The sequence below is a fragment of the Mobula hypostoma genome, chromosome 7 (assembly GCF_963921235.1).
Source record: "Mobula hypostoma chromosome 7, sMobHyp1.1, whole genome shotgun sequence".
Lineage (NCBI taxonomy): Eukaryota > Metazoa > Chordata > Chondrichthyes > Myliobatiformes > Myliobatidae > Mobula > Mobula hypostoma.
Window position 1 is genome coordinate 183,027,026 of NC_086103.1, and position 14,269 is coordinate 183,041,294.

The following is a 14,269-nucleotide window of genomic DNA, read 5'->3' on the forward strand; positions in this document are numbered from 1 at the left end:
ATCACACTGCCCTGGCTTGTGTGTCGAATGTAGGCAGCTAGGATACAACACCCACGGTTGAGCTCAGCAAACGGAGGGATTCCGGATGTCCTGTGTTTATCATTTCATTTCACATTGAGGTGGCATGAGGGAAAACGATTACAGAACTCAGAATCGAGCGTTCCAGTTGCAGAGAAAGTGCAGTGCGGGCAGACAATAAGGTGCAAGGCCACGATCAGATAGACTGTGAGGTCAAGAGTCCATCTTATCACACTAGGGGACTATTCAGATTGATTACAAGAACGTGGAAAGTGTGCATGTGGCTTGTATGTAATATTTTAAATTGTCTGAGTACAGTGGGTTTGAAGCTTTAATGAGTTGAGAGTTAAAGGACAAAAGTTTAGGGGTAACATGAGGGGGAACTTCTTTACTCAGAGAGTGGTAGCTGTGTGGAACGAGCTTCCAGCAGAAGTGGTTGAGGCAGTTTTGATGTTGTCGTTTAAAGTTAAATTGGATAGATATATGGACAGGAAGGGAATGGAGGGTTATGGGCTGAGCGCAGGTCGGTGGGACTAGGTGAGAGTAGCGTTCGGCACAGACTAGAAGGGCCGAGATGGCCTGTTTCCGTGCTGTAATTGTTATATGGTTATATAAAGCTGTCCTTGAGCCTGGCTTTCAGACTATTGTATCTTCTGCCTGATGGGAAGGAGGAGAACAGAAAATGTCTGGGGATTCGGGAGTGGTCTTTGATAATTTTGGCTGCTTTACTGAGACAGTGAGCAGTCTAGACAGAGTCTATGAGGGGAGGCTGGTTTCTGTGATGTGCTCAGCTCTCTCCACAACTCTCTGCTCTTCCTTGTGGAGTTGGGCAGATCATTTCCCGTACCAAACCACAATTCACCTATGGTTTTCTATGGCGCATCAGCAAGATTTGGTGAGGGTCGACAGGGACGTGCCAAATTACTTCAGCCTCAGGAGAAGGTGGTGACAGTGGTGAGCTTTCTTGGCTGTGGTGTCTGGGGTTAGACCAGGATGGGCTACTGGTAATGTTCACTCCTAGGAACTCGCAGCTCTCAACCCTCTTGATCTTAACACTTTTGAGTGAGATGAGGCGGACTGCTCTTATGAGTTGAGGCAAGGAGGGAGAAAGTAAGACCATATTAGATGGAATGATGACAGTGGGGAGAGGAGAATGAGGGTGGGGAGAGGAGAACGAGGGTGGGGAGTGCATGCAAAAGCACACCATAAGACTATAAAGCATGGGAGCACAATTTGGGCATTCAGCCGAATGAGTCTGCTCCACCATTCCTTCATGACTGATTTATTATCCCTCTCAACCCCTTTCTCCTGCCTTCTCCCCATATCCTTTGACACCCTGACTGATCAAGAACCTTTCAACCTGCACCTTAAATATACCCAACGACTTGGCCTCCACGGCCATTTCTGGCAATGAATTCCACAGATTCACCACCCTCTGGCTGACAAAGTTCCTCCTCATAACCGTTCTAAGAGGCATCCTCGTATTCTGAGGCTGTGCCCACTGGCCCTGAACTCCCCCACTATTGGAAACGTCCTCTCCACATCCACCCTGTCTTTGCCTTTCAACATTCGATATGCTTCAATGGGATCTCCTCTCATTCTTCTAAACTCCAGCGAGTACAGGATCGAAAGCCAGCAAGTATTCCACATATGTTAACGCTTTCATTCTGAGAATCATCCTTGTGAACCTTCTCTGAACCTCCTCAAATGCAGCACATTCTTCCTCAGATCTTCTTTTCCATGTGCCTTGCGTGTTACACGCTTCGGCAATCATGGCTTTCCACATCGAAGGATCCCACGCAGTGTCAATGATATCTCACGCTCTTAGATCTGTTAGTTCTTTCACAGTGTCCATATATTTTCTTCATTGCCTTGCTCTTTCGCGTTTCCCAGGCATACGGCCTTGTAACGTATTTCTCCCTTTCTGATGAAATGGCCCAGGAATTTAAGTTTCCTCCCTTTTAATGTTCTCATTAAAGATCTTTTAGTATGGGCACGTTGGAGTACTGTCTCATTAGTTACTCTATCTCTATGTGATATTTTCAGCTTTCTTTAATAAGGGGCCCAAAACTGCTCACAGTACTCCCAAGTGCGGTCTGACCAATACCTCGTAAAGCCTCACCATTAAATCCTTGCTTTTATATTCTAGGTCTCTTGAAATTGTGGACACTATCCACCCAGAAAATTTCTTTTCCCATAAATTCTCATCTGCAAACCGCTATCAGACTATTAAAACAAAAACTTCACACCAATTTAAAAGTTTTCTCCCTCAGGCAATTAATCTGATCAGCCATTCTTGTTAGCCCTCACCCACCCCCTCTATCTATTATCCCCTGTCAGTGCACTGCACTGTAAATAGATAGATAGATATACTTTATTGATCCCAAGGTTAATTGAGTTTCGTTACAGCTGCACCAACCAAGAACAGAGTACAAACATAGCAATACAAAACCACAAACAATCAAATAATAATATGTAAACCATGCCAGATGAAAATAAGTCCAGGACCAGCCTATCGGCTCAGGGTGTCTGACCCTCCAAGGGAGGAGTTGTAAAGTTTGATGGCCACAGGCAGGAATGACTTCCTATGACGCTCTGTGTTGCATCTCGGTGGAATGAGTCTCTGGCTGAATGTACTCCTGTGCCCAATGGTGTAAATGATGTTACACGCCGACGTCGGGTTGGCAGAGGGAGGGATGTGCATAACAACCACAATTGCATGTGAGATTTCCCTTGGCAAATAATATGGCTGGAGTCCAACAGCAAAAAGTTCAATATAGAAACATAGAAACATAGAAAATAGGTGCAGGAGTAGGCCATTCGACCCTTTGAGCCTGCACCGCCATTTATTATGATCATGGCTGATCCTCCAACTCAGAACCCTGCACCAGCCTTCCCTCCATACCCCCTGATCCCCGTAGCCACAAGGGCCATATCTAACTCCCTCTTAAATATAGCCAATGAACTGGCCTCAACTGTTTCCTGTGGCAGAGAATTCCACAGATTCACCACTCTCTGTGTGAAGAAGTTTTTCCTAATCTCGGTCCTAAAAGGCTTCCCCTTTATCCTCAAACTGTGACCCCTCGTTCTGGACTTCCCCAACATCGGGAGCAATCTTCCTACATCTAGCCTGTCCAATCCCTTTAGGATTTTATACGTTTCAATCAGATCCCCCCTCAATCTTCTAAATTCCAACGAGTATAAGCCCAGTTCATCCAGTCTTTCTTCATATGAAAGTCCTGCCATCCCAGGAATCAATCTGGTGAACCTTCTTTGTACTCCCTCTATGGCAAGGATGTCTTTCCTCAGATTAGGGGACCAAAACTGCACACAATACTCCAGGTGTGGTCTCACCAAGGCCTTGTACAACTGCAGTAGTACCTCCCTGCTCCTGTACTCGAATCCTCTTGCTATAAATGCCAGCATACCATTTGCCTTTTTCACTGCCTGCTGTACCTGCATGCCCACTTTCAATGACTGGTGTATAATGACACCCAGGTCTCGTTGCACCTCCCCTTTTCCTAATCGGCCACGATTCAGATAATAATCTGTTTTCCTATTTTTGCCACCAAAGTGGATAACTTCACATTTATCCACATTAAATTGCATCTGCCATGAATTTGCCCACTCACCCAACCTATCCAAGTCACCCTGCATCCTCTCAGCATCCTCCTCACAGCTAACACTGCCACCCAGCTTTGTGTCATCCACAAACTTGGAGATGCTGCATTTAATTCCATCATCCAAGTCATTAATATATATTGTAAACAACTGGGGTCCCAGCACTGAGCCTTGCGGTACCCCACTAGTCACTGCCTGCCATTCTGAAAAGGCCCCGTTTATTCCCACTCTTTGCTTCCTGTCTGCTAACCAATTCTCTATCCACATCAATACCTTACCCCCAATACCGTGTGCTTTAAGTTTGCACACTAATCTCCTGTGTGGGACCTTGTCAAAAGCCTTTTGAAAATCCAAATATACCACATCCACTGGTTCTCCCCTATCCACTCTACTAGTTACATCCTCAAAAAATTCTATGAGATTCGTCAGACATGATTTTCCTTTTACAAATCCATGCTGACTTTGTCCGATGATTTCACCGCTTTCCAAATGTGCTGTTATCACATCCTTGATAACTGACTCCAGCAGTTTCCCCACCACCAACGTTAGGCTAACCGGTCTATAATTCCCTGGTTTCTCTCTCCCTCCTTTTTTAAAAAGTGGGGTTACATTAGCCACCCTCCAATCCTCAGGAACTAGTCCAGAATCTAACGAGTTTTGAAAAATTATCACTAATGCATTTCTTGGGCTACTTCCTTAAGTACTCTGGGATGCAGACCATCTGGCCCTGGGGATTTATCTGCCTTCAATCCCTTCAATTTACCCAACACCACTTCCCTACTAACATGTATTTCACTCAGTTCCTCCATCTCACTGGACCCTCTGTCCCCTACTATTTCTGGAAGATTATTTATGTCCTCCTTAGTGAAGACGGAACCAAAGTAATTACTCAGTTGGTCTGCCATGTCCTTGCTCCCCATAATCAATTCACCTGTTTCTGTCTGTAGGGGACCTACATTTGTCTTTACCAGTCTTTTCCTTTTTACATATCTGTAAAAGCTTTTACAGTCAGTATATCCGGGCTACAGACACGTTCCTTGATCGTAATGCTTTCTATAATGCTGTTTCCATTGTAAATACATGCTGGTCTTTATGTATTTATGCACATTTTGTTCCTTATCTGTAGTTTAACCTCTAACTTTATTTTTATATGTCTTTTTTCTTTACTCTTGTTGAATGTTGTTTTTGTTGGACGCCATGCCCTGATCAACACACCACAGCAAATCCCCCGTACATGTAAATGCATATGGTGAAGAAAAGTGATCCTTGATAATATGGATCAGACTCAGGTTTATTAACAATCCCACATATACTGTACGTTGTGATATTTGTTCTACAGTAATAGAACAATGCAACACATAACAAAACTATCAACTACAACAAAAAATGTAAAAAGAAAATGAAAATAGTGAGATAGTGTTCATGGGTTCCTTGTCCATTCAGAAGTCTGACAGTGGAGGGGGAAGGAGCTGTTCCTGATGAATCAGCTCCTGCATCTCCTCCGTGATGGTAGCAATGAGAACTGGGCATGTCCTGGGTGATGAGTGTCCTTAATGATGGATGCCACCTTTCTGAGGCATCGCCTTTTGAAGATTTCCTCAATGTAAGAGTGAGATACCAAACACGGTGACTAGTGCAGCCTCACAGTCTCCCTACAGCACTTGACATTGTGAATTACTCGACCTCTCTCACCTACCCCTCGCTCACCTGGTCTTCAATGACTCCATAACTCACATTCTCAATATTATTGATTTTATATTTACTGAGTTTGTCTTTTTTTTTGCACATTGATTGCCTTTGTGTGTAGATTTTCATTGATTCTATTGTAATTCTTTGTTCTACTGTGAATGCCCGCTAGGTAATGACTCTCAGGGTTGTATATGGTGCTTTGACAGTAAATTTACTTTGAGCTGTGAACTTTGAAACCAGGAGTTTGTTTATATGGGACACTATGGCTGGCCACAGCTAATGGGTCACCACACTGACCACATCTCCCCAGAGGAAGTTGTGCACCTTCCTTCCTAAAGCACTGAAGAGCATATGTATTGGAAATGTCCGGTGTGGAGGGAGTGCTGTGTGAGTGAAGTCACATAGAAACACTCTCATCACTTCCACTCAGACCATCAACGAACCATGCTGGAGAGCGGCTGTGGGCTGCAGGAGGGGTTTCGGTGGGTGGGGGGGGAGAGTTGTGGGAAATGCCTTTATTGGTGTTCTCTAGTCGTTGTTCTTGACAAACTCGCTCCCTCACTTTCCCATGTTCTCTCGTAGCCTGGTTGCCTGGACCAGTCCTCTATGGAAGCACGATCGATAGCACGTGTATCCGATGGGAGAGCAAATGCAAGACCAAGGCAGCGTGTCGATACTACAACCTTGATCTCTTCCGAACTCGGTACAGATGCATCACCTTATTAACCCCTTGTTGAATAGGTTGGGGATTGGCTGGGGATTCCCGGGAGCCCCTCTCTCCACTCCCTTAGCCCGTCAGATCCAGAGTCACAGGAGACAGCAAGTGCTGCACTCTACCTCCTGTTCCTAATAAAGTGCCCACTCAGTGTATGTTAACAACAGGAATTCTGCAGATGCTGAAAATTTAAGCAACATACATCAAAGTTGCTGGTGAACGCAGCAGGCCAAGCAGCATCTATAGGAAGAGGCGCAGTCGACGTTTCAGGCCGAGACCCTTCTGACGAAGGGTCCTGACGAAGGGTCTCGGCCTGAAACGTCGACTGCGCCTCTTCCTATAGATGCTGCCTGGCCTGCTGCGTTCACCAGCAACTTTGATGTATGTTACTCAGTGTATGTTCATGGTTTTCTGCTGATATAACCCATCTACTTCAATGAGGCAGTGGAGGCTACCTCAGTAAATATATTTAAGACACGGTTGGATAGATTTTTGCATAGTAGGGAAATTAAGGGTTATGGGGAAAAGTGGAGGTGAGTCCATGGTCAGAGCAGCCATGATCTTATTGAACGGCAGAGCAGGCTCGACTGGTCAGATGGCCGACTCCTGCTCCTATTTCTTATGTTCTTACTTCAAGGTTTGACATTTCATGCTTACAGAGATGCCCTTCTGCACACCACTGTTGTTACACGTGGTTATTTGAGTTACTGTCACCTTCCTGTCAGCTTGAACCAGTCCGGTCATCCTCCTCTGACCTCTCTCATTAACAAGTGGTTTTCACCCACAGAACTGCCACTCACTGGATGTTTTTTGATTTTTTTTCACGCCATTCCCTGTAAACTCTAGAGACTGTTGTGCGTGAAAATCCTAGGAGATCAGCAGTTCCTGAGCCACTCAACTCACCCCATCTGGCACCAACAGTCATTCCATGGTCAAAGTCACCTAGATCACATTTCTTCCCCATTCTGATGTTGGTCTGAGCAACAACTGAACCTCTTGACCACGTCTGCATGCTTTTATGCATGGAGTTGCTGCCACATGATTGGCTGATTAGATATTTGCATTAATGAGCAGGCGTGCCTAATAAAGGAGACACACAAAGCCACTAGATGGACTCAGCAAGTCAGTCAGCATCCGTGGGGGGAAAGTCGGTAGTCAGTGTTTCAGGTGGGGACCCTTAGTCTGTGCTAACGAATCTGGAATTTTCAGATGAAGGATTACAGTAGTGTAACCATCAGTGTAATCGCTTTATGGTGCCAGTGATCACTGACTGGGGTTCGATTCCCACCACCGTCTGTAAGGAGTTTGTACGTTCTCCATGAGACCATGTGGGTTTCCTCCAACATTCCATAGGTCTCCGGGTTAGTTGTGGGCATGCTACGTTAGCTCCAGAAGCATTTCGGCACTTGCTGGCTGCCCCCAGCATTATCCTGGGTGATTTGATTTGACGCAAACGGCATTTCACTGTATGTGTTGATATACGTGTGACAAATAAAGCTAATCTTTAAAAGACTTGAAACATTGACGGTCCATTTCCCTCCCAAGATGCTGACTGAGCCACCAAGTTCCTCCAGTGCCTTTTTGGAATTGCTTTGGTTTACTTTGTCACATGTACCAAGAAATAGTGACGAGTTTCTCTTGCACACTGTTTGTACGTAGCATCACACATAGCATTGAGGTAGAACAAGACGGAACAATAACTGTTGCTTGCCTTTCATGACCGATGGTGACGTAACCTGCGAGGGAGGAGTGTTGTAATGAAAAAGCCCAGTTCCTCTCTTTCGGCCTCAAAAATCTTGGTCCAATGGTACAAAAAATTGTCACGACTGGAGATCTCCTCAGCTGCAGTGGATAGCTATGATGCCTTCTGTGCTTTGTCGCACCCTTCGCTCTCCACGAAGCGTGGCAGCACCACCTTCTTGGCTGTTGGATCTTGTAGTAGGTCTGCCCAGTCTGTCAGAACAGGTTTCGTAGGCTTTTCCCTGTCTCACCGGGGTTGGAGGTTCCTGGCTACCCTCACCCGGTTTACCCCGCCTGTTGAAGTGCTGTACCGGGGTGTGGCCACTGTTGCATGCAAACAGTCACTTGGAGCCACAGGTGAGAGCTGGGGAGCAGGTGGGGGCCAAAGTTGGGTGAACTACCCCGGGCAGAGCACGACAAGCCCACCACTGGAGATGCTGCCCCACCCTGGACACCCCATACACTCTAAAACAATAACAATGCAGAATAAAGTGTCACAGCTAGTAAAAATAAAAGTGCTATGCAGGTAAATGATAAAAGTGCAAGATCATAGATAGATAGATATACTTTATTAATCCTGAGGGAAATTTGGTTTCGTTACAGCCTCACCAACCAAGAATAGAGTGTAAATATAGCAATACAAAAACCACCAACAATCAAACAGCAAAATGCAAACTATGCCAGATGGAAAATAAGTCCAGGAGCAGACTATTGGCTCAGCGTGTCTGACCCTCCATGGGAGGAGCTGCACGTTCGACGGCCACAGGCAGGAACGACCTCCCGTGCCGCCAAGTGTTGTATCACGGTGGAATGTGGCCGAAGTCCAACAGTAAAAAGTCCAATATCATAAAGAAGCTAAGGGTCCATCTGATTGTACAAGCATTCCTCCAGGGCTTCGTGTCTGTATTGCTAAAGATTCCAGCTTCTGCAGAATCTCTTGTGTTTTTGATGATGTCATTCTGCGTTACATAGGCAGTGAGGTGAGGCAGTGAGGTGAGCTGTGACATTCTGCTAAAAGTAACGTTGTCCCTTTTCTGTTTGGCCACCCAGGTACATCGGGCTCCAGATATTATTCCAGTGTGCTGGCTTCCTGTTCTTCCTAATGGCCTACTATTTCCTCCAGAGGAACTTACTGAGACAGGAGAAGCAAGAGAAGCCATTGACTGAAATTCGTCCTCACCCAAAGGAGGTGGAGGAGAGGGAGATGCTGATGGATCAGGGCTCTAACGCCATCTCCCAGCCGAAGGTGTGAGAGGACATCCAGACGCAGCTGGTCATATAATCTGTATATAATCTCCAGTGCCAGCAGCAAGAGGCACTCAATTTCTGTCAATCCCAGACAGCCCCCACTGTCTAATAGTCTGTGATATGGTATTTGCCCCAATGTTCCATCTTGGGAGAGAACTTTGTGAGGATAATCTCTGAGGAGACAAAGGGAAACCACCTCTTGTTCACGTGTCCGACGCTGGGTAGGGGTTTCTATCCCTGCGCAATTCCCTGACAGTTCCTTGTTGCATCAGGAAAGTATCCTGGCTCAAAAAAAAAAGAATTCAGGGTTTGACACACGCCTTGACCCTGGTTAGTGAAAGAAAATGCCGTAAACAATTCCAACCAATGGTTAGTGACACCGTTAAAGTACAGATTTATTTCAAAACATACTGTGAAATGCGCTGTTTGCGCTAACAGCCAACACATCCCAAGGATGTGCTGGGAGCAGCCTGCAAGTGTTGCCACATATTTTGGCACCAGTATGGCAAACCCACAATGCTTGCAGTTAGCACAATACTATTACAGCTCAGGTTGTCGGAGTGCAGAGATCAATTCTGGCGCCATCTGTAAGGAGTTTGTACGTTCCTCCCCGTGAACTGTGAGTGTTTCCTCCCACAGTCCAAAGGCAACGTATCAGTTAGTGCGTTAATTGATCACTGGAAATCGTTCCGTGATTAGACTAGAGTTAAATAGGTGGGTTGCTGGGTTGTGTGACTCATTGAGCCAGAAGAGGCCTCTTTCTTCCACGTTGCAACTCTAAATACAATAAATTGAGAAAAAAAACACAAAATACAACAAGTAACAAAACAGCAGGAAAGTGAGCGCCTTTCTTCCCTCCCACACACAGGGACAGTCCTCCAACTCCAGGACAGGCCTCCAGCCTCCAGTCTCCAGGCTTCGGCCATTGTGTTTCAATTTCCACTCTCCTGATCACCCTTCAGCCTTCGGTATTGACCCCAGGACCAGCTGACGATGGGACCCTGAACTCCAGGTTTGAAATCTGGGCCCGCCGGCTCACCGGCCCTCGTTCTTCCTGCTCGCAATAGGCATCTGATCCCAGGACCCACTGACCTGAAAGAGCCCAACTTCTACAGATGTCCATGTTGCTGACCTTCAGCGTGGAACAGAAACTTAGATTCCAGATGTTCTTCGTCCCACAACCATGTCACTAGCTTTCAACTGTGGACCGGAGGCCTATAGTCCAGTTGTCCTTAATCAACTGTCCACATCACTGTGCCTAAAACCTACTCTGATTTTAAACTCTCACTAATCCCTAATCTTACCCCAACTCTCCTCTCTGTCCCCAAAACTATCCATACAAACTTAAAAGTGCAAATAGGACTGAGCCACAGGCTTGATGGAGACCAAAGTTTGGTGCCATCTTGACCGAAATCCTCAAACCTCAAATCCCTCCAAAAGCTCAAAAGGGATTGCTTCTGAAATGGTGGTCATATAATATTGCCACTCAGAGCCTTGATACCCGTGAAGGTATTTGTGACAGGGCAGTGGGGAGAGTGTGCTCTCCCATGGTCCTATAGTTGTCACTGGACGCTTTCCAAAATTACTCAAGTATACACTGTCCTCATTGAAGTTATACCATCGTGTCTCCCTGCCCATGGTTTATCCATGTGCATGGGTGTTTGGATTCAGGTTTATTTATCACATGTACATTGAAACATACAGTCAAATGCATCATTTGTGTCAACAACCAACATTAAAGAAAGAAAGCAATAGAGAGGTAGTCTTCATGAGTTTATGGAAAATTTAGAAATCTAATGGCAGAGGTGAAGAAGCTCTTCCTCAATCACTGAGTGTGAATCTTCAGGCTCCTTTACCTCCTCCCTGATGGTAGTAATGAAAGAAGATGTCCCAGATAGTGAGGTATTGCCTCGTGAAGATGTCCCCCATGCCGTGATGGAACTGACTTGAGTCTACAGCCCTCCGCAGCCTCTTTTGGTCCCGCACGTTGGAGCCTCCATGCCAGACAGTGATGCAACCAGTCCGGATTCCCTCCACAGAACATCCACAGAAATTTGCAAGTCTTTCATGACATACCAAGTCTCAAACCCCCTGCTGGTATGCCTTCTTCATGTTTGCATCAATATTTTGGGCCCAGGATAGACCTTCAGAGACGTTGACAAAAGTTGATGAGAATTGACATGTACATGCCAGAATGGATCTTCCGAGGTGAGCTTGGATCTGCTCATTCTTTCCATTGCTGACCCCTCAATGATGACTTACATGTGTACCCTCAATCTCCACTTCCTGAAGTCCACCATTGGTTCCTTGGTCTCACTGTCAAGGTGGTTGTTGTGACTCCACTGGACCAGCTGATCTATCTCATTCCTGTATTCCTGTCCATTGAGCCAGCTTATCGCCTGTTTTCACTTTGCTGCTGCATTTTATGGGCTGAAGATGTGCACGATGCTATAGAAATGCAGTTCCTCATTCCCTCTCTGCGCACACATGCATCCACTGAGCTATCAGCTGATGTCTTCAACAGTATTATGTAGAACACTTGGCAGCAGACAAAAAATGCTGAAGGAACTCAGCAGCTCAGACAACGTCTATGGAAATGAATAAACAGTCGACAAATTGTGTAAATACAAAAAAAAGGCTAGTAATAAATAAATCATACTGAGAGCATAAGTAGTAGAGTCCTTGAAAATGAGTCTGTAGGTTGTAGAATCAGTTTAGCATTGAGATGATTGAAGTTCAGGAGCCAGACATTTGAAGGGTAATAACTGTTCCTGAACCTGGTGGTGTGGGTCCTGAGGGTTCTGTACCTCCTCCCCGATGGCAGCTGCAAGAAGAGAGCATGCCCTGGATGGTGATATATATGTACTTTGATAATAAATTTACCTTGAACTTTGATAAATACCCAACTACACAGAAGGGATGGTAGAAATGGAGGATGTTATTGAGTGAGCTAGGGAGGGAGGCGAAGGAGAGGTTCTCCCCAACTCTGGACCCTGCTGTCTCAGATCATAGTTCTGTACACCACCCGCCTGCTACTGACCTTCAAGAGATCTTTGCTCCACATGTTATGTGTTTCTGCTGCAAACCCCAATCTTGGAATGCTGCCTTGGAATTTAAAACTCAATTTCCTTTGTATATAGCACAGTGAACTTTAGACCATGTTGATCACAGCAAAGCATTAATTCCTCTTTTAAACTTTCATGAACTGTATTGCTTACAGATGTATTTTAGTACATTTATCATTCAACTGTGAGATATGAAACTGAGACGTTTTCAATTCTGACATTTATCATTTGAAAGGGGGTTCAAAATGTGAATAAGGATCTCAAGATTCAAGATTGTTTACTGTCATTTCTAGTACACAAGTTGTAAAGGAAAACAAAGTCATTATTACTCCAGATCTGATGCAGCACAAAAAATACACAATAATAATAATCAACAGGATTCAGCAGTCCCACACGCATATAAAATTCTGATAAGAAGTACACACCATTGAATTTAAATAAAACCACAACCTAGACAAATGAAGAAATTACCACTGCAGAAGAAAAAGTTAACTAATGGAAGACATCCCCATGATCTGAGCAGACTAGCTGTTGATAAGGAAGCGTCATATGCCTGGCTTAGAGTTGGAGACCTTTATACTTTATTGTCACCAAACAATTGATACCAGAATGTACAATCATCACAGCGATATTTGATTCTGCGCTTCCTGCTCCCTGGAGTACAAATTGATAGTAAATATTAAAAATTTAAATTATAAATCATAAATAGAAAATGGAAAGTAAGGTAGTGCAAAAAAAAAACGAGAGGCAGGTCCGGATATTTGGAGGGTACAGCCCTCCGGAAACAGAAATGTTCCTTGTGGCAGCAAAGGACCAGGTGGTTAACACAAAAAATTAAAAATGCAAATAAAAGACCAACAATTTAAGGTGCTAAAGGCAGAAAATGCCAAGAGAAACCAGAAACAATCCAACACATTACGGAATTCTGAAGCAGTTTAACTCAATCTGATTACTTACACAGGCACAATCAAGTGCAAATATCATTCACCAAACTCTTGCTTTAAAATACAAGCTCGTAAAAGAAACCGTACCTTACTATAGATACAAGCCTGGTTCAGTTTTAGAGTCAGAGTTCCACAAATTATATTACAACCGTTCCATCATTGCAAATAGGACAATCCATAATAACCGGACACAATAATAAGGATAAACAAGCAGCAACTTATTTAATAGATACAGCCATTCCAAACACGTATAACACACAGAAATCAATCAGTGAGAAACACCAGATATATGCTGAATTAAAAGAAGAAATTGAAAGACTATGAAACATGAACGGGGTATATTTTGTCCTGCAAGTAATATCTACAACTGGTATCATCCTAAAGTCACTACACAATAGCATTAAACAATATCTATGTTAATGATCAGAAAGCCACAATACTAAACACCACTAGAATACTCTGAAAGCTCCCAGCAATTGAGAAATGAGTGTGCTTGCCTATGCCTGTACCTCAGGTTTTACAAGCTTGAGTTGAAAAAAAAATCACAATAAATATATAAGTTAGTTTATGTACATTGATTGTATGTCTATAAATTGACACTAGGTACAGGAGTGTCTATACATAAGGTGACTCTGACAGGAAATGATAAAGTAGTGGTGGTTGGGGGTGTGGAGGGGTGGGTCAGTGGGTGGAGGTGTTGATCAGCCTTACTGCTCGGGGAAAGTAACTGTTTTTGAGTCTGGTGGTCCTGGTGTGGATGCTACGTAACCTCCCTGTCAAACAGTCCATGAGCAGGGTGGGTGGATCCTTTATGATGTTACTGACCCTTTTGTCTGTGCTATACTGAGCCTTGGAGTTCGATGATGGTATATCCTTGTAGGATTGTGAAAATGGGAGTTACTCCTGATCCTCTTTCTAGCTTCACAGCTGGGACCCTCTCTCCAAGGAGTTGCTCTCAGGACAAATCTCCCATGGAGAGATTATTTGGTGAAACAGGACAATACTGAGGGAGGGTCACACTGTGGGAGGGGTGGTACTGAGGGAGGGTCACACTGTGGGAGGGGTGGTACTAAGGGAGGGTCACACTGTGGGAGGGGTGGTACTGAGGGAGGGTCACACTGTGGGAGGGGGGTACAGAGGGAGGGTCACACTGTGGGAGGGGTGGTACTGAGGGAGGGTCACACTGTGGGAGGGGCGGTACTGAGGGAGGGTCACACTGTGGGAGGGAT

The 14,269-nt window shown here is 44.9% G+C and overlaps 1 protein-coding gene across 1 annotated transcript in view; it reads left to right on the forward strand.

Moving 5' to 3' along the window:
* Positions 1-12,280, forward strand: part of slco2b1 (solute carrier organic anion transporter family, member 2B1) — a 102,233-nt gene extending 89,953 nt beyond the window's left edge. The window contains exons 14-15 of the mRNA XM_063054690.1: positions 5,911-6,031; positions 8,834-12,280. Coding sequence (XP_062910760.1) covers positions 5,911-6,031; positions 8,834-9,035 — 323 coding nt within the window. The 3' untranslated portion in view covers positions 9,036-12,280. The remainder of the gene's footprint in view (positions 1-5,910; positions 6,032-8,833) is intronic.
* Positions 12,281-14,269: the final 1,989 nt, after the last annotated feature.